Below are 26,228 nucleotides of genomic sequence, written 5' to 3'. Positions count from 1 at the left end.
CTTCTAATGGGATACATTAATTTGAATTGTGGCAGGGTAGTCACAGAAATGCCAGCCCAGTAATTGATAATCAATTAAATTCTAGTGCTGTGAAAAATGTTGTTTTTTTGTTGTTTGTTTGTTTTTTTTTCCCATGTATTGCAACTGGTAAACACAAATAGTGTATGAATACTTCGTTCATTTTTATCCTTTTCTGATGCAGAGAAAGATGTATTAGCATAGGACACGAATTTGCTATGTATGCCACTGAGCAGGATTAGCACAAGTTACGAGAATGTTGTGATTTACAGCGCATTGTATAAAATGCTAGTACGAATACTATGTTTTTTTCCAGCATTCGTAAATAAAAGTAATTAGCAGTGAGCAGCGGCAGGCATTATTGTCACTCACAATTTCTAACTAATTTCTACAGAGTGTCTGCAAAATAGGTTTGTTATCTGTAGGCTCTGTAAATAGACAGCTAAGAGTAATGGATGTATTTACTCATTAGCGCCACTTAAGGTAAAGCATTTTGGCCAGTTTTCTGTGCATGCATCGAACAAACATACGTAACTAATTAAATGAGCAAAACCAGATCACCTTGCATCTGAAGCAATCACACAGTGAACTGCTGTTATTTTCTGTTTGCCATAATTCCATCAATGCTTTCTTTAAGTTGTCTTTCAACACCATTGAGACTTTGAACATTGAAATAGTGCAGTGGATGAGGGCCTCAAGTGCCAGATACTATGGAGCTCACCCAAATCCCAATGTCAGTGGATCAGACTCAGTAGGGTTTTGTCTCCAGTTCTTTTTAGGCATAAAATTAATAAAACAAGATATCCTCAGCAGTACAGAAGGTCTATTAAAACTTCCCTCTTGAACCTTTTCAAAATCAAATTCATGACTTGGTATCAGCACTTGGAGTCCCAGTTTAAATGAAAATATTGTTATATTGTTATAGTTAAATCCTAGCTATTTGGCTCTCCCGCTCACCAGTGCCTATTGAGATATGTTTCTTAAACAAACATAAAGCAATTTTCAGTTTATTTAAGAAAAAGTTTTAACCAACGTATGGGAATTGTTCAATTGTTCTTTTTTTTTTTTTTTTTTTTTTTTGAGTCAGAGGCTGAATAGCAGCTCATTATACCATGGTTTAGCAACTCATTGACTCACTATTCTGATGTACAATTCTGATGGGACACAAAGGATAGCGTCTCATTCTTTGAGCTAAATGGCTAAAAGGCATTTATATTATATGCATTTAAAATGTTTACATTTCATGCTGTCTGTATGTCTGAGTCTTTCCGTATGGTGTGATACTGAATGAGCAGTGATCACATACTTTCTTTGTGGCACAGCTGTTGAGGAGGAGATGAAAAATAATTACGCCATTTGCCTAATGCATCACAACTGAATCCTGCAGAAATGTAGTAATACACTTACTAGTTGGGAGAGTGAAAATCTAACCCTTTGTGGAAATTTTATATTCCCTATAAGGCATCTCCTGGGCAGAAAAACTGAGATTGTGGCACGTTAGCTTCTACCCATGTCCCTGATAGAGTGGTGTAAGATGGATGATGACAAAGGAGTAGCTGGCTGTGGATTTTGGGTGTGAAGAGGAATTATTTTCTGGATGCTGTACATTGTTTACTATTCAGGAAAAGAAGTAGAGCAGCGGTGACACTTTTGTCAGGAGATTCTTTTTTTGGCCTCCAAACCAGTTGTACAGGAGCAGCAAATCCCCCTGATGTCACGGGGCAGGTGTGGTGCACTCCTGGGAAGGGCAGGCCTGCCTGCTGTGCGAACACATGCTTTAGCAACATAAGCTCTGGAAGCCTTGTTTCCTTCCTGCAGACACACCATTTTGCTCAGAGATCATGAGAACAGTTAAGTAGACGTACCTTTTTTTTTTTTTTTTTTTTTTTAATTAGTGATGTCATGGCCTTGGGTGTGGTAGGTTTCTTTGCCACATGCCATTTTTCTACTGTAGTTTTTCCATCCTTGTTTTACTAAATTGGGCTCTGTGCATGAGAGGACGGAAGATTTCCTTGGAGAACGTCTGCACTGAGTAATCTTTGAGAAAACCGCCTCTCGTTTCAGACATCAGCCACTACTGCTTTGTTAAAAGGCATCCTGGCGGGTACTGGATACTCCTACAGGATTGTTCTTTAGAAGAATTGGTCATACTTCGGCCCAGCACAGTGACTTCACTCTTTTAAATTTAATTTTTGTGTGCTCATGTTTAGAAAGCAATTCTCTTGGGCATTTAAGCATGAATATCATTAAAACATTAAGTATATTGAAAAAAAAACAAAAGACTGAGGGCTCGTTCTTTTATTCCACAACTGATACAAAATCACAGCAAAATTTCCTGTCGAAGGGTTCAGGGATTTGGGAACTGACTATTAGATTGTCTATCAATAACTTGATTTAGTGAAGGAAGCAACAGTCCTATTGAGGAAGTCTGAATTCTGATCATGTTGTGGATGCATGCCGCAGTTTTCTCAAATGTTTAGTATTCATATGGAATATATATTCAGCTGTGTGAAACATTTCATAATCTTCATCAACAAATGCTAAATAAGTTGAGAGTATAAGTATGATATCTTGCTACATTAGTACAAGTGCACAAATGAAAATGGTGTTGACATTGTTTAATTAAGAGGCTTATGAGTTAATTGCTCTCTGTTTCTCCTTCTTTTTTGCTTCCTTGCTGTTTAAATCTACAGTGGAGCTAAAATGACCCTATTGTGTATTCACAGGTTACTTTAGGTGGAACCTTCATCGGAATTGGGCGGAAAACTCCAGATTGCCAAGGCAACACCAAGTACTTCCGCTGCAAATTCTGCAATTTCACCTACATGGGCAACTCGTCCACTGAACTAGAGCAACACTTCTTACAGACTCACCCAAACAAAATGAAAGCAGCCCTTCCCTCCTCTGATTCTGGTAAAACTTCAGAGAAAAACTCCAATAAATCCAGTCCTACTCTTCGACCATGTGATTCTGGAGACTTGGGAAAGTGGCAAGACAGAATCACTGTAAAAGCAGGAGATGATACACCAGTTGGATATTCGGTGCCCATCAAGCCAATAGATTCCTCTAGACAAAATGGTACCGATACAACCAGTTACTACTGGTGTAAATTTTGCAGTTTCAGCTGTGAATCGTCCAGCTCATTGAAACTATTAGAACATTACAGCAAACAGCATGGGGGAAACCAGTCAGGAAGCCATCATCCAGATCTGAATGATAAGCTTTCTAGGGGATCTGTCATTAACCAGAATGATCTAGCCAAAAATGCAGACGGGGAGTTAGTGACAAAGACAGAAAAGGGTGCGAGTGTGGCAAAAAAGAAAGACTTGACTAGCAAAGGAGCAGAGGACAGCATGGTGACAAGCTACAACTGTCAGTTCTGTGACTTTAGGTACTCAAAGAGCCATGGCCCAGATGTAATAGTGGTGGGCCCACTTCTCCGTCACTATCAGCAGCTACACAACATTCATAAGTGTACCATTAAGCACTGTCAGTTCTGTCCCCGAGGCCTCTGCAGCCCAGAAAAGCACCTTGGAGAAATTACTTATCCATTTGCTTGCAGAAAAAGTAATTGTTCCCACTGTGCTCTCTTGCTTTTGCACCTGTCTCCAGGGGTGACAGGAAGCTCTAGAGTCAAACACCAGTGCCATCAGTGCTCATTCTCCACTCCTGACGTAGATGTTCTTCTGCTTCACTATGAGAACGCACACGAAGCCCAAGCGTCTGATGTCAAACCCGAAACAAATACCCTGCAAGGGGCGGACGGGCCGCTGACTCTCAAAGAGAACAAAGAACACTCATGTACCAAATGTGACTTTACCACCCAGGTGGAAGAAGAGATTTCCCGACACTACAGGTACAGTGAAGTTTAAAATGATTGCTAATAGGAACCCAAACAAACGGCCCTCCTGATTCCTTAATTACATGTCATTGTTCCCTAAAACTGAGGAAACTGGAAATCAAAATAGGAATGTGCATAGATGCAAATCTTTATAGCCAGGGTCCAATCCAACATCCACTGTGTTTTGGAAAAACACCAGCTAAGTCCGTGGCTTTAATTACATGTTTAAACCTGTGCAATGAAGAGGGAGATTTGGATTTGTCTGTACATGTTGAAGTTCCATCATATTTGAGGTTTGGTCAACTATTTTCCACCCAGTATCTCTTAGGTACTATTTTAGTTAATGTTTTTTTTACCAGAAAGCTGGCATCTTCATTCATTAGGGGAACACAAATGGCTTTACTTTCCAAGATAGACTGTGAATCCTTTCATGCTCCGTAACAGTGCTTCAATGTACTACCTTTTTGTAGTATTTTCCATTCCCAAGTCCAGCAATGCAATAATGAGTTTAAGAGCATTCCACTGCTGTTTTGGTGTTGGTTTCACACTGGGAGCAGACACTCTTTTGTCTGTTGATGTCATCCCCCAAGATCCTTTTGCAGATGCTTATTTTTGTGTTGCTGGTTTACAGTGTCATTCTATTTATTTTAAATGCTAATGTTCCTATTTGGAGGTGGATGCAGCCAGTCTCCTGACTCAGTCTGACACAATGTCACGATGGCAGCCAACTCCCTGCTAAACTTCTTGGGTCAGTTCCTGTGCTGTTGTAAACTGGCAGTCCAGTTTACATCGGAGGAGGAACTGGCTCCTAGACTTTGTAAAAAGCTACAGTTATGTGCTGCTGCAAAAGCAATGTTAAATATTAGAAAATCATGCTGAATATGTTAATAGTTAAGGCTAATGCGTCAACAACAACGGAAAGCTCAGTATCTATCTCATCTAAAAGATCTTTGCATGGAAGCCAGCTAGAATGAAGACAAAAGAAGATGCATTTTCAAAGCTAAAGCTTTGTTAAAAGCTCAAGAAACTGTGCCACGTTTAATAGATTCCAAGACATCCAAAATTAACAAAGGCAGACTGGGGCATGATACTTTAATAGAGATGAAAGCTGGGGGCATCCAAATGTTGCCCAACAGAGGGCTGCATTGGCAATGTATCAGGAGTCTATTTAAAAAAAAAAAAAAAAAAAAAAAAAAGAGCAGATTGCTCATCTTTAATTTGGAACTAGTGCCCACGGAGGATTCAGGTCCCAGCATGCAGTGCCCCATTTTTGATCCAAGTGGGCCTCAGGGATGTTGTGCGGATTAATTAGTTAATGTTTGTAAACTGCTTTGAAGATGAAAAGTGGTATCTAAGTTCCAAGCGTTATTATAGCAGCTTTGAGCTGTGCTGTAGAACTCCATAGGCAGCACTTTGTCCGCCGCTGGGGCATGGCATGATCTTTTTTTAGTGGTTAAATAACTGGAAGATTGAAATGGCTCCTTGACTGAAAAACACTTTTATTTTGCTGCAGCTGCTAATTTAAGTTTTAACAAGCACGCCTAGTTAAAATCCTTTTTCCCAGGGAAAGGAGAAGCCATGACTTTGAGAACTGTAAGGCAGACACCCCATGGCAGCAGTTTGTCCTCCAGAGTGCTCAGCACCCTTCAGCTCCAACAGTTGTCAGTGGGAATTGCTATGTGATGCACTCTTTGGAAAATCAAGAGATGAATTTAAACATTTGAATCTCAACTTGTTTGTCTAAAATTAGCCTATTCTGTTCAAAACACTCGAACAATGTATTTTTAAGCCTTCAGTCTACCGCATTATAGAGCACTCTGAGGATGTTGTATAGTCAAAGCAAAGAACAAAATCCCCACAACTGCCAATTTCTTTCCCTTTCCCTTACCCTGCTCTCCCACTCCCTTTTAAATTTGAATTTTGTTTATTTTCTACATATACTGCTGCTCTTCTTTCCCACTGTGCATCGTTTTTGAAGTTACAGAAGTTAGTTTGGTTTTTGGTACATGCTCTGTAATGGCAGACACCTTGCTTTTCTATGCCTCAGTTTTCATAGTTTTTAATATACCAAACTAAAACAAATAAAAAAGACTGCTAGGGCATTATTCTTTCTATTTATATTATTATCAGGTATTTGTTTTTTCCTTTTTCTTAACAAAAGTTTTGCATATACCTGATTTGTATTTCCTTTCCCTCTTTGCATTTTAAGAAATAAGGGTACAGATTAGTTCAGATTTTTAAAAGAACTTAAAAATAGTGGTGTAAAATAGTTGTGTTGGGGAGTTATGTGACATACATAGAAAAATACTGGTGTGGCGGCAGCTCACAGCCTAGCTGGTCTTCTCTGTGGTTTCAACAGAGTTTGTCCCAATAAAACTGTTAGGCCACACCATTATATATTTCTGATTTATATAAAATTATATGCACGAATATAAATATATATATATGTAAACTGGCATTTTATATAATAAGTGGCTGAATGGATTGTAATGATAAACATGGTCATAAACATTAATGTGGTTGCAGGAAGTGTTTTGCCATACACATATTTAAGTTTACCGTAGATAATCTGTGAGTATTGAAGATAGCTCATACTTATTTGAGTTTGTGTATTTTTTTTGTCTGCTTTCTTCATTATGTTCTTTTTTAAGACATAGACATGAACAGCATGTTTAATTAATTTGCTTTTATTTGGTTTCCTTTCGGCTCTTTGTCTACAATTTGCTGGTGTCAGTTAGTTTATTTTTTTTTCTATGTCTTAATATTATTCCTTTGCAGCCATGTATTTGCAACAGTGTTAGAATTTGCAAAACTCGTTCATTTCAACTTTTCTTTCTACAGAAATGTATATTAACATTTAACTCTCATTCAGTATTTCCTTGACACGATTATTTGAGACCTGTTCAGTTAAATTTGAATTTAATGAATCACATTGCACTTGAGTTTACTTGTATTTAAACTTCACTAAAAGGTGCTTACTCAAATAAATCCCCGGAAGGTTTGTTGGCCTACATTTTCTAATTCTGTTACCGCTCATTTTCCATTATTCCTCTGAGGAATCAGGTATTCTGTGCGTTCATTGTGAAATTTATTTATTTTTTCTTAAAACTGTCTGCTATTCTGATGAGCTAAAAGATGCAACATGTAATTTAGATAAAAATCATATTGACTATTAGGGGAAATTTTGCATGTCAGATCACTCAGTCTAGATATTATTTTTCTTCTTGCTTGAGAATAATTTATTTTTAATTTTTCATTTTTTCTTAAGGCTGAATGAGGCTTCTTGCAGACCTTTACTGCCAGACTTTTTTTTTTTGTAAAAATGAGGGAGAACAACACATTTTCTCGTTTTTGCACAAATTACTTTTTTCTTCATAAAAATCTTTACTGTCAAAAAAGACCGACAGTAGCATTTGATCAGTGCTAGTGCTAATTACAAACACTGTGCTTGAAAGATGGCCTAAAACTCTTTAAGAAATAGGTAGGCTGGTGACTGTTATTCATTAAACGACAGCAAAATATAAAAAGCAAATAGACTCACAAATGAAATACGAGCTTTGGCAGTGGAGCAGAATCATTTTTTTCTAATAAACAGAGATTATTTTTGCAAATGCACGTGACGGCAGCTTTGTAGGGCTGTTCAGCAGAATTACATGAAATTTCTCACCTCTTAAATGTCAGTGGAATGAGATGGTAAAGGCAGGGGGGTACCAGTGGAGCTGCGGCCTGCATGCGCCCAGCACCGCGGCTGTGCTCTGGGGACGGGGGCATTGGAGCTGTCCCAGAGTGCCCTCAACACCAGCAGGCAGCAGAAGCTGGACAAAGGTCTGAGACGTTCAGGTTGTGGGAACATGGAGCTTTTGGGCTGCTCCCTGGAGAATCTAACTGAGGGCAAACGTGTAAACCGAGGCTCAGCAGCTCCTGCTTTGTGGCAGAGCTGGGGCCTTCACTTGGCGAACAGCAGCAGCAGCTGCAAAGACCTTTTCCATCCTCCTGACACCTTAATTCACTGCTCTGAACTTGTTTGCTCTTGCCAGTGGCTTTTGCTTGCATTTTATTTCAGTCTTGCTCTCCGCTCTGCCCGTTCTCCTCCCCTTCCTGCCTTTCCACTGAGTTTTCTTGCTTGCTTTTTGCTCCCTTTGCTTCTTCTGAATATTTTCCTCTCCCCGCAAGACCAAGTGCAGCACCCATCCCCAAAGTAAACTTTCTTATGAGCCTGTTTCTTCACAAGAAATGTTAGCAATTATTATATTCTTAATGAAATTCAAAGCATGCAAAAAAATGAAAGTGATATGACAGCTGTACCTTCATCCAGAATATTTTCTATGCCCTAGAGCATAGGAATGTCTTCAGGTAATTTTAAAAAAATTACTTGTTTTGTAAAGGATGGTATTTTGTAATACTTCAGACTAGTTAGAAGTATGTCAACAAGACTTAATTAACAACTCGCTAGTGTCAAGAGTATCACAGCCTATTAGAAATCTCACATAAATAACATTAAATCTATCAAAAAAAAAAAAAAGACAACTAATCTCTCCACCTTCAGGTTTTGCAAGGGAAAATTCTTATGTTCTATTGCAACCCAATTCAGGTGTATTTCAGTAGAAATAAATGATAGGATTTTATTAAGTTGTCAAAACCTGACAGGGCAGCAACAATTTGGCCAGAATTCCATGACATTTAATTTTGGGATTGGGCCATAACTGTTTTAATGTCCATGAATAATCAAGTCTTTGATTTATTTAGTAGTGAAAATAATAATGCTAAGTGACATCAGTGGATGGTGTAACATTGCCTTTCCATTGTCACATGGGAAGTATGCCAGCTTATGGCTTGAACCTGCTTTTAGTTTGTTTGAGTGATATAGGAGCAAAGTCATAATGGGGAGAATGCTGTTTCCATCTTTATTTACCTAATTTTCTTCCATACTTAACTTTTCCTGAAACGTATATCGTCCGACCAATAAGGACAGAAGTGCTTATTCTGTTCTTTGCAAACTGGAACTTTTATTTTTTATTTATTTATTTTTTTGCTTAGTTTTGGGAAGTTCTGTGCACAAATCTAGTTGTAACTTAGACCTTTAGGAACCTTGTGTAGATTTAAACTCTGGTACAATAAGAAATGAAAGCTTGCCAACTTGTTCTCTTGATTGCTCTCAGGGTGGGGTGATAAGAATCAGAGGTGAAAACATACTTCTTTTTATGCCTTGTTCTGGGGAAGGATAAGAGTTTCCAATTCTAAAAAAGTTCTCTAGGGTTACAATAGTTACTATTTTATTTGAGACTTTGACTTACATTGGACAGCTACAAACTTCAGCTTGCTTTCCTTGAGCTTTTGGATAGAAAAATATAAAGGACATGTAAAATACAAAGATTTATAATGACAGCGATGGACGCTACTAGAGAAGTATATGTCCTAGAAGAAAAAGCCTGTTGGCTACTGCTACCTGTTGAAATCAGTCTTTTCCACATCACAATTTCTATCACAGTTTAACAGGAAAACTACAGAATGTTTTCATGACTCCCTCTGAATAGATTATAAATCCTTTAAATTAAGAAACCTCTCACGTAAAAAAGGTGATTTCAGCAGGGCCCCAGCCACTCAGTTACAACTGTATCTAATATTCTACATTTGTTTGTGGCCTCATAAGCATGGCAGCACTCCTGTGGTGTTTACTGTTCCTGATCAAAACCATTTAGCCAGCGTGGAAGGGAGAGGAGGGGAAAAGAAAAAAAAAAAAAAAAAAAAGAAGCAAGTTAGGCAGAAAAAGATCAGCTGTTTGGAGGTGTGATGTCTGTAGATGAGAGCCAAGTCAGAAAGGAGGGGTTAGCTATTGAAATAGCCAAGTTAAACAACAGACACTTAGGGCTAAGTAGTCTCCCAAAGGATTGATAAACTTTAACATGGGGAGGTATGGGGTTGAGCCATTAGCCCCAAATGGTGTCTTGTTTAACTTGGCTTTTAAGATAACTAGCCCCTCTCTAACTTGGACTTCCCTGATGGTATCCCACCTTTACAGGGCTGACCCTCTTTAAAACTTGGCTTTTTGTATTTGTAAAATGGTTTTGATCAGATAGCACTCTCCCTTTTTTTTTTGGTTCAGAAGAGAATTAAGCTTGGTTTAGAGAAGAATTAAGTTGCAAGAGTGAATATATTAGTGTCGCATTGAGAGAGAAGCTGATTTTAATAAAACACAATTGTAGAATGAAAGAAGGGGAACATAGCCAGAGCAGGATTTTAACCCGCAGCTTTCTCTCCTACAAGTAGGTTTTGTTGCCATAAGGCTATATGGAGAATAGCTGACTGTATTTTTTGCGTAACTGAATGAGCCCAACTAGTCCCTTAAAATGAATATAAAAACAGAAAATGACAAAAAGAAAACTGATATTGCACAAGGGCTAAAAAGCTCGAATTTGAATGTGTGCTCATGTCTGCACGCTGACACAACTGCAAGAAAATCAGACAATGTAAATAACATATGGTTTGTTTTTTCAACTAAAGGAAAGAAGGAAGACAAGTTTTTTTTGTTTTTTTTTTTTTTTTGCTTTTTTTTTTTGGAAGTTTGGCAAGTTGTCCCTTCTAAACTATCATACTTAAACAGGGACATTTTGTGTATCATTCCAGTTCCACAGATGCATTGAGAGCCAAATCCTGCTCTTACTGAAGTCAATGGGAGTTTAGCCATTGACTTCACCGAGACCAGGATTTGGCCTCAGAAGAATTAATTCCAACAATTGGAGTTGTCAGGGCAGTAACAGATTTCTCATGCAAGTTTTGTCCTGTGTGGATAGTGAAAGGCTCGTTTTCTAGCTTGGCTGAAGATGCTGTTGTGGCTCTTGAACGCACGGGGTGTGGATGTGTGAGCGGATCTGCAGGGAGAAGGTTGCTGCAGCTCTGCGAATGTGTCGAGGAAGGGCAGGGACGGTGCTCGGCTCAGCCTGGCGCGGCGGGGCCTGATTCCGATGGAGGGCTTGGACCACTTCTGTGCATTAAATGATTATTCATAATGTTATATAGCTCATAAAAAGTGCTCTGTTCCTCTGATAGATAAAGTGGTAACATGTTGTTCCAATGTAGCAACATATGCTTTACATAATTTGGTAATACAGCACTTTATATAGGCTTCGCGAATGAAAACAGGAAGGCGCGTTATTCCATACTGCTCCAGGTCTTACCCAATCACTCCTGTGTTTGACAGGAAAATGCAGCTTGTATTGACACAGCCAACTATGCTGCTTTTGCTTTAGAGCAGCATCTAAGGTCATGTTGAAATGTCCACAGAGGACAAATAGTATTGTCTGTTGTGTGCAACCTGCCATCCTTTGGTGTGTTCTTATCCTGTAAGTTAAGCAGAGTCCCACTCAAAATGATCTGTCAACAAAAGTAACTAAAAATGGTGGAAAGCAAAGGAATTTTTCAACATTTGAACTTTCTAGAGTATATTTATGTGAATACTGGGTTTTATTTGTTTGTTTTTTATACAAAGAAAACTTTCCCCTTCTAACTATTCGATTTTGGTTGGAAAAAAAAAATACTACTTCAGTGTTTCTACCACAATGGAAAGTGGAGAGTGTACTGCAGCAAACGGGAAAGGAAACAACACAAATCCCAGTGAAAATTATATGAAGTTTAGAATAATGCAGTGGAGTATGAATGAACAATAGGAGGTCATTGCAATGCGTGGGGGTGAAAAGCAGCAGGATTTTTCCCCTATTGTGTCAGACAACAAAGCAAACCTGCCTGCTTTATTGGAGGGACTCGTACTGTACGTTGAATTTATTTTCTTTCTTCTTGGGTGGGTAAAGCCAGTGAGAGCGGGAGGGCTGAAGGGAGACTGGCATTAATGCACTTCTCGTTTCCTTCCAGGAGAGTACACAACTGCTACAAATGCCGTCAGTGCAGCTTCACAGCTGTTGACACTCAGTCACTACTAGAGCACTTCAACACTGTGCACTGTCAGGAGGTGGACATCACTACAGCCAATGGGGAGGACAGTCACGGCGTTTCGTCTATCAAGGAGGAGCCAAAAATTGACCTCAAGGTCTACAGTCTGATTAATCCAGACCCCAAAATGGGGGAGCCCATATCTGACAGCATAGTCAAGAGGGAAAAGATAGAAGATAAGGAAGTGCTTAAGGAGAAGGGTTGGACTGACAGTCCCGCTGATGATCTTCGTAATGTGACCTGGAGAGGAACAGACATTCTGAGGGGGAGCCCGTCCTACACACAGACCAGTTTAGGCTTGTTGACCCCCGTGTCTGTTGGCCAAGAGCAGCCAAAGCCTTTAAGGGATAGTCCGAACGTAGAAGCTGCCCATCTTGCGCGGCCCATTTACGGCTTGGCAGTGGAGAGCAAGGGCTTCCTGCAGGGCGTGCCAGCCGGAGCGGCGGAGAAGGCCGGGCAGCTCACCCAGCCCTACCCTGGATCCGGGGACGGCAAGGCAAAGGATGAATCCCAGTCCTTGTTACGGGTAGGAAGCTCTCTCTCTCTCTTTTCTTTTCTTTTTTTTTTTTTTTTTCTGATTACATGTATGCTATGTTTAATTAGGCATGTGAAAGATTTCTTCATTTCCAGAGAGAATGCATGGGAAAACAAAAATAAAAATCAGGGGAAGACTGAAAGATTCAAACTTGTAGACCGAAACTGACAGGTAAATGTTCCAAAGTGTTTGCATAAAACAGTGCATATATTTGATGCAGTATTAGTAAGCAAGTGAATCTGCTTTTGCTATTTAGCTCTGATTGAATTTTGTTTAATCATTCCTGCTAATTGTGCAGGTTGATGATGCATTTGAAGAATGAGGGTTTAGAACCCCAGAAGGCTGCACATCTGTTACAACTAATCACCTCTTAAATTTTGAGGTGGTGTGACAGTTCACACTTAAGCAAGATTTCACATTATTAAATATATAAGAATACGAAACCTGAGTTAAATGTTAATAAAAAATAACCTCTTTTTTTTTTTTTTGTAAAACAGCATAATTACATATCAATTTTGACACTTGTCTGGTTGCCTTGGAAGCAAATAAAAGAGAGAAAAGGAAGGAGCTTGTGTGATAAAGAAGGGGAGAATATGCATTACACCAAATAATTCCTATTCTGTCTTTCTAAAAAAATATATAATAGTAAAAAAATGTAGACATAAGGAACTTCCTAACTTACGCTTTTTCCACTGTTGGTAAACTTGAAGTTAGAAGAGTTCTCAAATTCTGAGGAGCTGAACACAGGGACAAATAAGAGCCTTCCTCCTGGTGTCATCACTGAATTTTTTCAGGGGCTGCTCCCCTGAAATTTGAACTTTTAGGAACTTGCAGGTGAACTTCACTAGAACGGAAGTGGTGATCATCTCTTGTTCTGCATTGTCTTTTATAAGAACATTTATAACCATAACTTCCATTACTGTAAGAGTGAACAACATGACAGAAGAAGACCAAAGGCAAGATAAATGTTTTATTCCATGGTCTGCTAAGTTTATACATGTATATATCTGTCTCCATATACATATATATACATATACATATATAAATCTTCAAAGCTCTTTTAAGATGAAGTCAGTAGTCTTAAAAATATTACAGTTATTCTAATTATAAAATAATGTGTCTGTCACTTAAAGTTTGCAAGCAATTTAGGGGGACCACAGTCTTTTGTGCCTTGCAGGTCGTGAATAGCTACTGATGTCAGATGTTAAGTGTATGAGAAGCAGTCACAGGATGACAGGTTCCTGGTTGGGCCTGGGTGTGTGCTCATTGTGAATGGCAGGTTTATATTTCTCCTCCATTTAGAAATATGTCTAAAAATATATATATATATATCTGACTAGCAGTGGAATTCATGCTGTACATATGACACTAGTTATATATTGGCCAGAGGAGCCGTTTATATTTTGGGTTTATCCAGAGTACAAATAATTTTCATTTATTTTTTGACTTCTTAATAACATTATCCAAAGAGACCTGGTAATCAGCTCTATAAATGTCTAAATTTGTTTGGTAACTAGAGCTTAAAATCTGAAATAGTAGAATAGTAGAATAAGACCATTATATTATGATTTTAAGGCAATACTAAATGAAGAAAGGAAAACTGTGCACTGGCTGCTTCTTATGCCATCCTTTAAAATAAGTTCAATCTTTATACAAAGATAATGGTATATTTGTTATTATTTTTTATCACTTTGGAAATGTTTTGATCACTTCCAGATTTTCAAATAATATAAAGTACCAATAATGTGCATGGTTTTCTGAATTTTTTTTTTTTTTTTTTCGTGTATTAACAGGGTATATAAATGAATTTCTTGCATTTTAAAATTATGTGAACAACCCAACTTTTTTTTTATATGGTTTGTAAAAGGATTTAATACTGGATTAGGTCTATACTGACTGGTGAAATCATGCTGACACCTTTCAAAGAACAATTACTTTTGTATACATTTTTACCTTCATTGCCTTTGGACTCTGATGTGCTAAGTACCTGGTTGTCTGTTCTTTTTGTTGTTGTTGTTGTTGTTGTTGTTGTTGTTTTTTTTTGTTCCCTCCTCTCTTTAGTTATAAGAATTTCATTTTCACTTTTATTTGGAAATTGGGCAAGTTGCCTTTGTCAGTTTGAATTATTTAAGAAACAAGTGGGGAAGTTAACTTTCTACTTCTGAGGAACAGAGTCCCTAATGATATATTTCATCACTATTAATGGGTAGAGGAAAACAGTGAGAATTCAACCTGCTTGAAGATAAGGGGGGGGGGAGCTGGAGGACAGGAGATGGGGGAAGATGAAGGAGTGGGATTCTATGAGTGATATTAATTCTTCCAGTGAGATGGATGTTCCCTGTTCCCCAGGATCTGTGAAAAAGATCTCATGGAAACCTTTATTTTATTTTATTTTTGATGTAGTTTTCTATGGACAGAGCTATAGGATGAAGTACTGGGGCCACTAAGCAAGAAGAAAAGGTGATGGTCAGCTTGACCAGTGGGAGCTTTGTGTTGGGTGTTATGAATACCTGGAAGCTCACTCAGTCTGGGCAAAGTTAGAAATTGTTCAGAAAAAGCCTTCTCCGTTTTGGGTAAAGTTAATTTTGGTAATCCTGAAAATAAAAAATCATACTGTTACCAATTCTCACATGATTATCCACTTTTGGGGAAATGTGTTTTTCTAATGTGAAATAGTTGGCAGAAATAGTTAATGTTACTCAAAAATCTGGGGCTTTGTAAAAACAAGGGGTTAAATCAGTACATACTTGTGGTATCATATAATGAATTCTCATGCAAAATACTGTATCCCAGGACGACTGGTGACTAGGAAACAAAACCTATAATAAAATCTCTGTAGACACCTTCATTTTGTGTTTTTTCAAAGATCGGCACAGAGGAAGCCAAAAATTTGGGATTACTCAGTGAATAAACACTGTGAGAAATGGACTGAAAAAATCTAACACATCCCTTTGGTTGTGCTGGCTATTCAGTATTTATAGAGTGGTTCTGTTTATTAAGAATGATTTGTAATGATTCAACAGTAGCAGTAATACCATGTGCTTTTCATTTTTTAGTTCTCTCATGATGACTGGGGGAAGGGAGAGGGAAGATAATGTTTTTCACATTTTTTTCATATAGATAGAGAGTTCAGTGTTGCAAGGCAGTTTTCTAGATACTGAGTTTATGATTGGAGTTATTAGCAATTTAACAAAATATCAAGGGCAATACAGATCAACAGGGGAAAGGGTGAAAATATACAGTTGCCCCCATAGTTCTCTAATGATAACTGTAAACTTTTGGAATTAAGTGTTTCTCAGCTTTGGGTGTTCTGTAAGCTGTTTATGTGCTGCTTTCTCGCATTCCTTCAATGCATGATGGTCGTGTTCTCTCCCCAGGCTCTGTCCTACAGTAGATTATTCATGGGAGTCATTAGGGTAGGATTTATTTTCTTTTTAGTGGCTTGTGACCTTTGAGGAGCTGGAGATAGTGCGGTGGCAATAGCTTGAGCTCTGCATGTGTGCAAGCACACATATGCAGGGGACGCACCTTTTTCCCCGAGAGAGCTTCCAGGCTGTGTGTGTGTAACAGAATCTTTCTCAGGGGCTTGGTACACTTCTGTGAGTAGCTTTAATTTATTTTTCTTATTAAAATGTTTCCAGCAGCTGTACTTACAGCGAATATGTATGTTTTGCAAATGGGAATTACAAAAAATGTACCCCAGCGTGGTACAATGTAGACATTATTTCTGCTCTTCCTTAGAGTAGCTGATTTTTTAGTTTAAAGATTTGTTGATACTGGAAAGTCTATTGAGATGCAAAAATGTTCCTTTTTTGGGTAGCACATTGGCAGCCAGCAGACTCCGGGCCAGGCAGATTGTTTAATGCTTTGACAACGCTGATCTTGGACAGCAGGAACTTTTTGCTAAACTGATTTTAAATGAAGTGGCCTGTTTTGTTACGTGTGGACACTGCCGTACAAAGTTTTCCACAAAGTGGGGAATTGCAGCCTGTGCCTTCAGATCTACATACAGACCTAGTTAGCCCCCCTGAAGGTATTGGTAAATACTGCTTCCTTGCATCGTAGTGTAGCTGATGCAGATGCAGAATAGCAGTGTGCCCTGCAGGGCTGCGTATGCCTGAAAGCACAGGGAGATGCCTATGTATTATTAATTATAATTCATGCAACGGGTGGATTTGTGTACTGTCAGAGGGAGAGAGAGAGAGAGATCATCAAATTATTGCAAAGGTACTGGTGGTTGTTGTCAAAGGGAGATGGCAGGCTGTAACATTAAATATCCAGCTGAAGTTATGGTAACATTTGCTGTGAGTTTTTTATACAGGGGCAAAGGATAAAAGCAGCTCTGCTATTAAATCGAGATTATTTTGCACCACAATGATTAAACTCCTCACGGGAAATGACAGTGTTTCAAGAAAGTTTCCATTTACTTTAAGGAGAGTTATTTTTCTTTTTGTCTGTGATATTTATGCTCCTGATATTTCTTGCAGTGTTCAGTCAAGAAGTTGCTACATGGCTTTAAATTCAGAGAGAGGAAGTCAGAAAAATATATTTGTCCTCCCCATTTTGCTTTCTTCTCTGTGGCCAGTTGTGGCTCATTCTAAAACAAGCACTACGTATGCAAGTATCAGTAAATTTATGTATGATTGATTCATTTAATATCAGTGTAGTAAATGTCAGATGCAATCCTTAGTAGCAAAACACTATTTCTCTTGTTGTAAAGCATTCTTCTGCTATCCGGAGCTGGATGCCAGATTCCTGCAAAGCGGTGCAAATGCCAAACTGGCCTTTTGATTTCCAAAATACTACTCCTGTGCATATAAACATGAAATTCTTGGCCAGAATGGCAACATACCTTTGAGGTAAAAACTGCCTCTCAGGTGTTGGTAGAAGTCTTGCTGCTGCCTTCAATGCAAAGCATGCTCTTGGGGCAGGTTGTGTTTTAAACGTGATTTTTCAGTGTCCCACATCCAGCCATCTTCTGATAACAGCATCTCAACAGTATATCTACAGAATTAAATTTAACAGATACAGTTACATCATATATCTTGTATTTAAGTTGTTGGAGATCTTGGACTCAGCAGCTCATCCTTCAGCCACGTTGGGGAGGAAAAAAAAAAAAGCAGCCCTTTAAAGAAGAAACATCTGAAATAGTTTCCCTGTAGCTGCATCTCATTTTTTTCCCATTTCCTCTGACTCTGTTAGAGATCTTTCAGGAAGTATTTATAGTCAAGGCCATTCATTGCCATACGGGTCCTCTAATTAGCTGAGGGGAACTCAGCAGGCACTGTGTCTTACTAACGCACACAGCTCTGTCAGGTCACAGAGCTGCCAAACGCTCTCTTTTTTTTTTTTTTTTTTTTTTTTTTTTGAAGCACCTGTTTCCACAAGTCTCTGCTCGGGGAGGTGATGGGCTGCTTTTTAAATATAACTACATCCTGGAAAAGGGCAAGAATCATCCTGCAAGGAAAGTGAGAAAATAAAGATAGGATGCAAAGAGAAACGATTTTGAGGCATTGGGTTTCCTGCGCAAAAACCGAGCTGAGTGAAATCCCGCGCTGGGGAGCGGGCTGCGAATGGAGCTAAAATAGCTCGCCGAAGGTTTGAAGCCGTTGAGAAACAAACATGTACTTGGCTGCTTTTAGCAACTACTGGAACCAAACCCACAAGAAATTGAATGTTTTGCATTACTCATCATGACAGAGTGATCAGATCGGACTAGAAAGTAACTTTTAGAAAAATGTTAACCTGCCCAATTCAAGGCATGTTTCTGGTTTTTGTGTGGGGTGTGCCTGTCATGTGGAGAGACAGCCCCACCTCGCGCGTGTTTACCCACCCGACGGTGCATATTTTTTATTTATTTTTCTTTTCTTCTGCAAAATGTGGTTAAGGAGAGCTTTAAATGATAAAATCATTATTTGGGTGGGGCGCAGTAATAATGCAAAAGGGCAGCAGCTACGTCAAAATCCTTGTTGGAGAGGTGAATCAGTCGGGGAACAAAGGGCTGCGAGGGCTGGGACAGGCCTCCGGGCCACTGCGTCAGCAGCAGCAGCCTTACTGAAGTTGCTGTGATCAATAACGATGATTCAAGCAGGGAGAACCAAGATAATTCTTGATTTAAAACAAGCTGCTTGGTTGGGATGGGAGAGACAAGAAGAAGAGGGTGCCCTCTCGTATTGAACTGACCAGCCAAAGCATCTGTCAGTCAGTGCTGGGTGCAGTTAACTTGTTTACACATCACCCTTGCTAGGTGGGATGGGAGGACTTGTCTTTTGCCCTCTCAGGTCCGATGTGTGGTACCTGGGTCACTGGAATGCCACTTTGCTCGCATGCATGAAGCTGGCCTTGAGCATCCCCAGGCACTGGGGCAGCCACTTCTTGCCATGCTGCAGCTGCAGTGACTGAACCCTGTGTATGGTGGGCACCTGCCTCCATCCCCCAGGAGCAGATAATTTTATTTTTTAATCAATCTTCAAATACACTGCTGAATTTTATTATTATTTTTTGCAACGTGGATGTGACTAGGTTGTACTTTTAAAAGAAACAGGGTCATGGTGTGGAGCGCAGCTGTAGGCCTTGTATGTGCACATGCTGGAGCAAATAACGCCGTGCAGCCTAAACAGTTCAGAGAGCTGGCTATGGGAAGCACCATTTAAGCTTGGAAGTAAGTAAACAGAGCTTCTGATGTGCTGAATGATTTCAATAATTAGCTGAGCTTTTCCAGAGTGTCAGGGGCAAAAATAGTTACCAAAGTTTTGAAAAGTGCATCTATAACAATTAGACAGTTCTGCTCTTATTCTCTATCACTAATAGTACTTTGCATTAGATTGTATACCTGAAGTGGAAACTCAAATTGTATTTAAAAAACAAAGATAAATTTTGCCAAACTGGATCCAAGAGGAAACACACACTCATGTCCAAGGGCAGAACTTGCTGCTAACTTGTAGATTTTCAATGGAAAATTAAATTTCATAGATGAATGCCGGCAAGGATTGTACATAATTCTATTTTTGCCTGAAGTACTGTGGTGCTGAACAATGAAAATCTATGTGAGGATACCTTTAACATCTGGAAGTGCAGAGTGGCTTTCTGTGTTGAATTTCAGAAAACTCTGTACATGTACTTTTGTAATTAAAAGACACAATAAATAGATTCTTTCAGAAAAGGAATATTATGATAGACAGCAAATAAATGTTTAATTTATTGGACTAAGAAAGGATCATTGTAATTATAATTGATTTGAAGGAATCCAGATGCTATCCACATCTGAACAAATTCAAAATGGCGAAGATTTAAAGACAGATTTGTGAATAAACAGTGCACACACATGTTCTGGGATTTTTCCATGGAGCTATCTAGGGGTTAATACACCCAATTAAAAATGGCAACCATGGAAAATAGTTCTGTTATATGAACAGATGTGTGCTGAAACAAATATACATGTGAGATATGCAAAAGGGTTTATGTAACTTCTTTTGTTACCTTAGCACTCCTCAGAGTCTGCATGTGGCCACCTTGCAAGTAGTCTTAATTTTAAGATCTCTAATGCAGCACAATTGATTTAGTGAACAATTTCCTGCCTAATAGAATTTATTTACTTATTGCACCAAGTTCTGTTTTTAAAATGATGCTTTATAATGGCTAAATGGTTCTGTTGATGTTTTTCTAAGCATTCTTCTAAGTAGCATTATGTATATTTTACGAAATCTTATGATCGTTGTTGTAGCAATATAATAATATATGCATGCAATAGGAATCTGTAAATATACGTATTCTGTACCATGCTACATTGTTTACTTGGAGTTCAGATAGAATATTATTTATGCAAAGACAAGAGAAGGAATAAGGATGATTTCTCTTTTTGCAGTGTAGGTTTCTGAAGCAAATGGCACAGTGGCAGCACAGGCTGCACAGTGCTTTGCACAAAGCAGGGAGCTTCCTAATCGACTTTGCAATTGTTGTTTGGTTCGTGTTTCCCTGTGCTGCCTGAGATTTGCAAATATAATTATTTTGTTATTATCATATATAATATGTAATTTTATATGTGATATTATATCATATTATTAAAGCGCATATGTTGCCTAAGTCTTGGACAGCATTTACAGCTGCAGCAAGTGTGCCTTTCCAGTGAAGAGGGAAGAACAGTTCCTGCTCAGATTGCTGATCAAGTGCTTGGGAGTTGCTACTTGTTGTGTTTGCCGTAATACAGCTGGTGAATCATATTTGTCCTAGTTAGATGGTTAATCCCCTCTGATTTCTTAGCTTATCTAGGCCTTATACTCCTGATTCTGTCTGTGAAATGGAAGTAAGGGCAGTTCCTTGCCTCAGAAGATGAGAGTGAGGAGGTGCTTTAAAATCCTTATTGTGCAGTGCTACGAAGAGCCCTCCCCATAAGCATCCTGAGTCAATATTGCCAATTATCTTCTCTGGGCACGATGATGTAACTTATTGCAAAAATACTGGCAAAAGAGAAAAACTTAGGAAACATCATCATTTTAACTTTGTTAAAATTTCTCTTCTCCCCTTTAACTTGATTAGAAAAAAAAAAAAAAAAAAAGAGAAAGCAGGAACTTTTTTAGAGTGAGGCATTTGTGTTTCTTGTTTAACTTTGACCTCATTTTGGTTTACATGCCTCTGATGTGTAGAGTGGCAAACTACACATTTTCACTTATGGGAAGAAGCCTTTAACGATGGCTTAAACTGCAGTCTTTAATCATGTCAGTTGCCTCCAGCACTTGCTGAGAGTAAAATTCCACCCTCTCCATTTTCAGATGGGTTGTACTATTGGCTGTTTCTCCTTGCAAGACCGTCTGTGATTTGAAAATTGTGTTTAAATAAAAAAAGCAAGAAAAAAAAGAGAAATAATCAGAACATTTGTCAAGGAATTTGTTATGAATGGGAATGAAGAGCAATGCAAACAACCTTGGAATGAGTTTTAATTCACATGTTATTCTGGGAGCCTGCAATTTCTGGTGAGAAAATGGCATATTTTAGGTCTATTTCCTCCAGTTTCTGGCATGGAGCAATGCCTGTTTTGTTCAGTCAGATGTTCAAATGGGAATTTTGAATGGTTAGAACTAATTTTAGTAGGTGGGGGGCAAATTTATTATGATGCTACAAATAGAGTTTGATCACAGCTGCTCATTACAATTATAAAAATCGGCTGTGAATCACTTAAACTATATTTACTGGTTGGGAAAAAAAAATAGAAGGAACTCATCTGTAGAAAGCTCTGTCTTGTTTCCCTTAAAGTTTTGACTATCATCTTGTATACAGCCAGTATTTTTGAGTTTCATTTGATCATGCTGCCAAAGCATTTTCCTGCCGCTCTGCCCCCATCCCCCGTCAGTGATACGGTGCTCAAATGACTCCCATTCTTTCATGAAGAAATTGTATCTTTTTGTGTTAGGGTGAATTTCTGAGCTTGTTCTGAAATTACAGTAAATCACATACAGACCTCTTCAGACTTATTAAAAGAAATGTTAGGAACTTCACTGGAAGTTGGGCACTTCAAAGCTGTTGCTGCTCCAGTCTGTACATGACTAAAAGGCTGTAAGGCAGACACCGCAAGGTGAAAACTTTAAAATCAAAGCAAAACTTAATACACCGCTATTATCCCCTTTATAAAACGTATGGAGAACGATATCTTTACATATTTATGAGTTCTTTTTCTGATAATAACTGCTTTAATGTTCATGGTGTTGCGTTCTTGAGTTAGAAGAGAAGATACTGACATACACTTCTTATTTCTTCAATGTTCTGTGGCAGCAGCAATCTAAGGCTAAAATGGAGGTATCCCAGACCTGTGTAAAAGTTTGCATTGTGCAGGATACATTCAGTCAGCCTGTTTCTTGAGAAAAGCATTTTCTTCACAATTCAGTTAATGGACTCAGCTATGGTGATCATTTTGGCATTCCTCCCTGCAGCTGATAAAGAAGACAAAAAGCTCTCCATTGGCAGTAGGACAGTACCTGTTAGTATATTACTGAAATTCTTTTATATTTGACTAAGTATGCTAGAAATGTATGTATTTCTTTTGTTTAAAATTCTTACAACCCATACCTTATGCAGGGTTTGAGGGGTGGGGAGAGTTAATGGAAATCTTGATTAAAATCTTGTTGGCTTCCAGGCTTCTGATTCTTGTAAACAGCTTGGCACCTACATATGCTTTTGTGCGTATGTGTGTATTACTAGTCTGTTTACTGGTTTAAAAATCAGAATGAAATTTAAGAAATGAGATTTATTTTAAAATTAAAAATGTCTCTCCACTGATCCCAGAACCTTCTGCAGTTGTGTAGCCAAATGGTTTATAGCACTAGTATTAATCATTTTTAAAGCAAAGAGTATGTTCCAGCTTTACTGATTTTTCCATTACAGAAAATTATGTTCCTCTTAGCAGAAGTTTTAAATCTGGCTTGATTTTTCAACAGAACCTCTCATGCCTAAAAGACTGTAAACTTAATCAGCACTTAATCAATTTGCCTTTGCCTCCTAATAGCCAACTAAACAGTTGGAGGGTAGAGGTCTTTACAGTAGGCATCCATAATGACTGTCAGAGCAGAATTGATGCAGGGAATTTCACAAAAATTAAGTGGGCAGTTGGTGTCTGCTAAATTTGGTGCCTCGGTCTGGGCTGTCTCAGTAGGATATTGTGCTAAGGGACCCTAACACCAGACTCGGCTTCAGTCAAGCCTTGTGACTGACTGCGTATGTCTCAGGAGGGTGAGATTCATCAGGCTTTAGTGCTCCAGGATTGCAAGGTATAAAGTCTAGGATGGACTTTTTCTGAAATGTAAGCTTTCTGTGAGTGAATGACAGCCTGGTGAGAAGGCTTAATCATTGCTAAAGGTGTTTGGAGGCTTTGTTAGTGATGCTTTCTTAAGAAGTGAAGCAGAAGCCATTTTGGACACCAGTCTCCCACCCAGGTACTTCACAGTTGTGAGGAAAGAAGAATTTTAAAAGCACTAAGTAGAGAGATATGTTATCTGTGAGAGTTCTGTAGGTCCTTGGCAAAGAATTTAAATTTTGTAAGGATTAGGAAGCCAGCAGGACCTCGATCCAGCTGTCTGCACTGAACCTAGTACGTAGGTTTTCCAGGTCTCCTTTCCCAAAATATACATCATCTGCATCACAAATGGAGGCTTCCTGATTGGGAGAGATTAAGAAAAATTTTCAAAAATACTTTTTCTTCTAGACGTCTGCACTTTGCCATGGTTGGAGACAGGGTGCTGGTCTGAATGGTCCTTGCTCTGACAGGTTCTCTCTTGAATGCCTACTAGCATGCACATAAAGGGCCCTAGTGATCTGATATCCTTCCTACCAAAAATATTCTCATGGCCTTGATTTCTTTCATCAGCACCGCTAAGTAAACCTCAGCGAGGGTAAGGAGACGTGTTGGAGCACAGCAGAAGAGCAATATGGATGAAACTACAAATTGTTAGTCTGTTAAACACAGATTATGTCTTTGGGTACAAATTCCATTAGCGACTGAATGAGTCTGGATGGGTAGTAGCTTGTGGAAGTATTTGTTATGACAAAACCAACTTTTCATTAATAGACAAAGTTATCCTGTTTTCCTCTGTAGTCTGGCCAACATCAAAATGTTTTAAACTAATTTCAGACTTGTAAAACACTGTCTATCAGATACAGACATATGGATTGAACTAGTAATTTGCTTGCCATCTGCTGATAAAGGAAGGAAAGCATCTAAGTAGAAAATGAAGATTTTTTTTTCCCCCTTTGGAATGTCATATGGTGCCTTTAGTAGTTGTTTGTATTGACATTTTTATTGATTGTTATGTAAAGTGTTACATTGCATTGACCTGCATCTGTTTTCACTCTGATAATTATGATTTTTTTTTTTTTTTGGTTTAAAAAATATCCATAATCATTTGAGCCTATAAATAATGTAGCTAGAAAATAACCCCTTTGAATCACAAAAAAGTTCTTATTGTATGAAGAATACAAAAAGAATAAGCGTATTCTTTTGCTTATTCTTCTCAGCGTATGAAAACTACTAACAGAGTTAATTATAATTACATTTTCTTTTAGTCAAAATTTCCCTTTTCCTCCTGAGAGATAGGATAGAAGCCAGGAAAAACCATACATTCCCAACATAAAAACAAGCAAACAAACAAACAAACCTGCCAAAACGTTTCTGCTTAGGGGAAAATGGATACATGAGCTTTCTGGGCTTTTCCCTGAGTGCCTGTAAAGTCTTCTTCCCTCTCCAGCTTTGAGGGTTCGTGCAGGCCAAGCATTCGTTCCTTAGCTCTTTGCTGAAGCTTACCCGTGCTGGCAGCAGCTAAAATCACCACTTCCAGGAGGGATAACAACGTGGTTGGCCTACAGGGGCTAGAGGCAGGCTGCTTCTCTGTGCAAGTCATGGTAATTAGTCCATAATGGAAGTTTGTTAGTTCTTTTAGCTGATGCTTCTAATGTGCTTGTCCAGTTTCATGAAGCATTTAGACTTTCTCTGATTAAAAGTGACATACCAAGTACAAAATGCAGTAATTTATCAATAGGTATAGTGCTTTCTTAGGTAGTAAAATACATTCTCAATCAGTGCTCAAAAACATGGTGCTTTGCTTAGTTAAATAATCCATAGTAGACACTCATTTCAGTCCTAGTTCTCCAGTTTTTATTCATATTGACAAGTGTTACATTTTTCACCGATTTCAGCAATAGAGTTTGAACAGATAGTGCTAAAAATATTAACGAGCTCTGTTCTTAACCATGAGTTATGTCTTTATAGAATTGCAACTGAATTGTTGATTTTCTTTTAAATAAGACAAGCACATTTTTTCTCACTGAAGTAATTGGATTATTGATTTGTCAGAAGGGTAGGATGCAGTGAATATACCAAAGAATTTCTGCATGTGCTTTAAGTGAAAGTAATATGCAAAATCACTACTTGTCTGATGTATTGTTTCCCCTTTTGTCAATATCTGTTTTTCTAAAAACTGATGTTCCCTTCAAAAAACGAACAATGCACATACCTATTAACACCTGGCTCCTAATTTCTGTGTGATTACCTATGGTTTTGTTTGAAAAAACTAAACAGGTCTGTAAATAACAAGTTTTCCAAAATGTACGGTTAATTACCATTTTACTTTTGGAATTTACACTATGCAGAAACCTATTGCAACAGTAGCAGCATTTTAACAGATGGACATTTGTTGTAGATGTACTGATAGGAACTGATAACTGTGACAGCAAGAAGTCTGCAAAAGTAAAGTGGAAAATTCAGATAGTACTGAGGAAGTAGGACCTTAGGTAAATTAAATGCTCCTGTGATGGCTTATGGAAGATGTTAGTTACAAGTACTACTACTAGTTGTACTGCTGCCACTGTTATTTGGTTTGCCATACACTTTCCCTCTGCTTTTTATGGCTTAAGCTGCATCCCGTATACTTGATCTGTTTCTTTGCCATGTTCCAGCACAGTAAGTCTGGATCTACACTGCATCTGATAGTCCTATTGTTTTTGTTTTGTTTTTATTTCATTGAAAACAGCAGGACCCTATGTTTCATATTGGTAAATGCTATTTTTTACTGTGTACACTGAGAAGTATAAGTCCAGATTATTTTTATTCTTTTAAAGTTTTTTTTTTTTTTAATTGGATATATCATAGTAAATGGTATCTGACAATTCCCATGTTCATTATCCTTTGAAACATATATTGCAATTGGTAAAAAAAATTAGATATTTACATATGTTTGAGTATGTTAACTGCAGCAACAGGGTCATGTTACACTTAAGAAAAAAATACTTCAAAATAATCAGGAGGATATCAGCTATTTAGTCTGACTTTGCATACCAGAAGCAGGTAAACGTAATGTTGATGGGCATATTCACCTCAGGGTATTAAACAGCTGTTTACATATTTTTAAG

The 26,228-nt window shown here is 38.3% G+C and overlaps 1 protein-coding gene across 7 annotated transcripts in view; it reads left to right on the top strand.

Moving 5' to 3' along the window:
• The window catches only part of TRPS1 (transcriptional repressor GATA binding 1), a 214,769-nt gene that overhangs the window by 51,482 nt on the left and 137,059 nt on the right, over window positions 1–26,228 (top strand). For 6 of the 7 annotated variants that reach the window (XM_084511469.1, XM_084511474.1, XM_084511473.1 and 3 more), the window contains 2 exons: window positions 2,745–3,874; window positions 11,726–12,329. In XM_084511469.1, coding sequence (XP_084367595.1) covers window positions 2,745–3,874; window positions 11,726–12,329 — 1,734 coding nt within the window. The remainder of the gene's footprint in view (window positions 1–2,744; window positions 3,875–11,725; window positions 12,330–26,228) is intronic. The other variant, XM_084511475.1, reaches the window with a different exon arrangement.

Source organism: Aythya ferina (genome assembly GCF_964211825.1).
Source record: "Aythya ferina genome assembly, chromosome: 2".
NCBI lineage: Eukaryota > Metazoa > Chordata > Aves > Anseriformes > Anatidae > Aythya > Aythya ferina.
The sequence above is the reverse complement of the archived record's forward strand: the minus strand, read 5'-3'. Positions and strand labels throughout refer to the sequence as shown.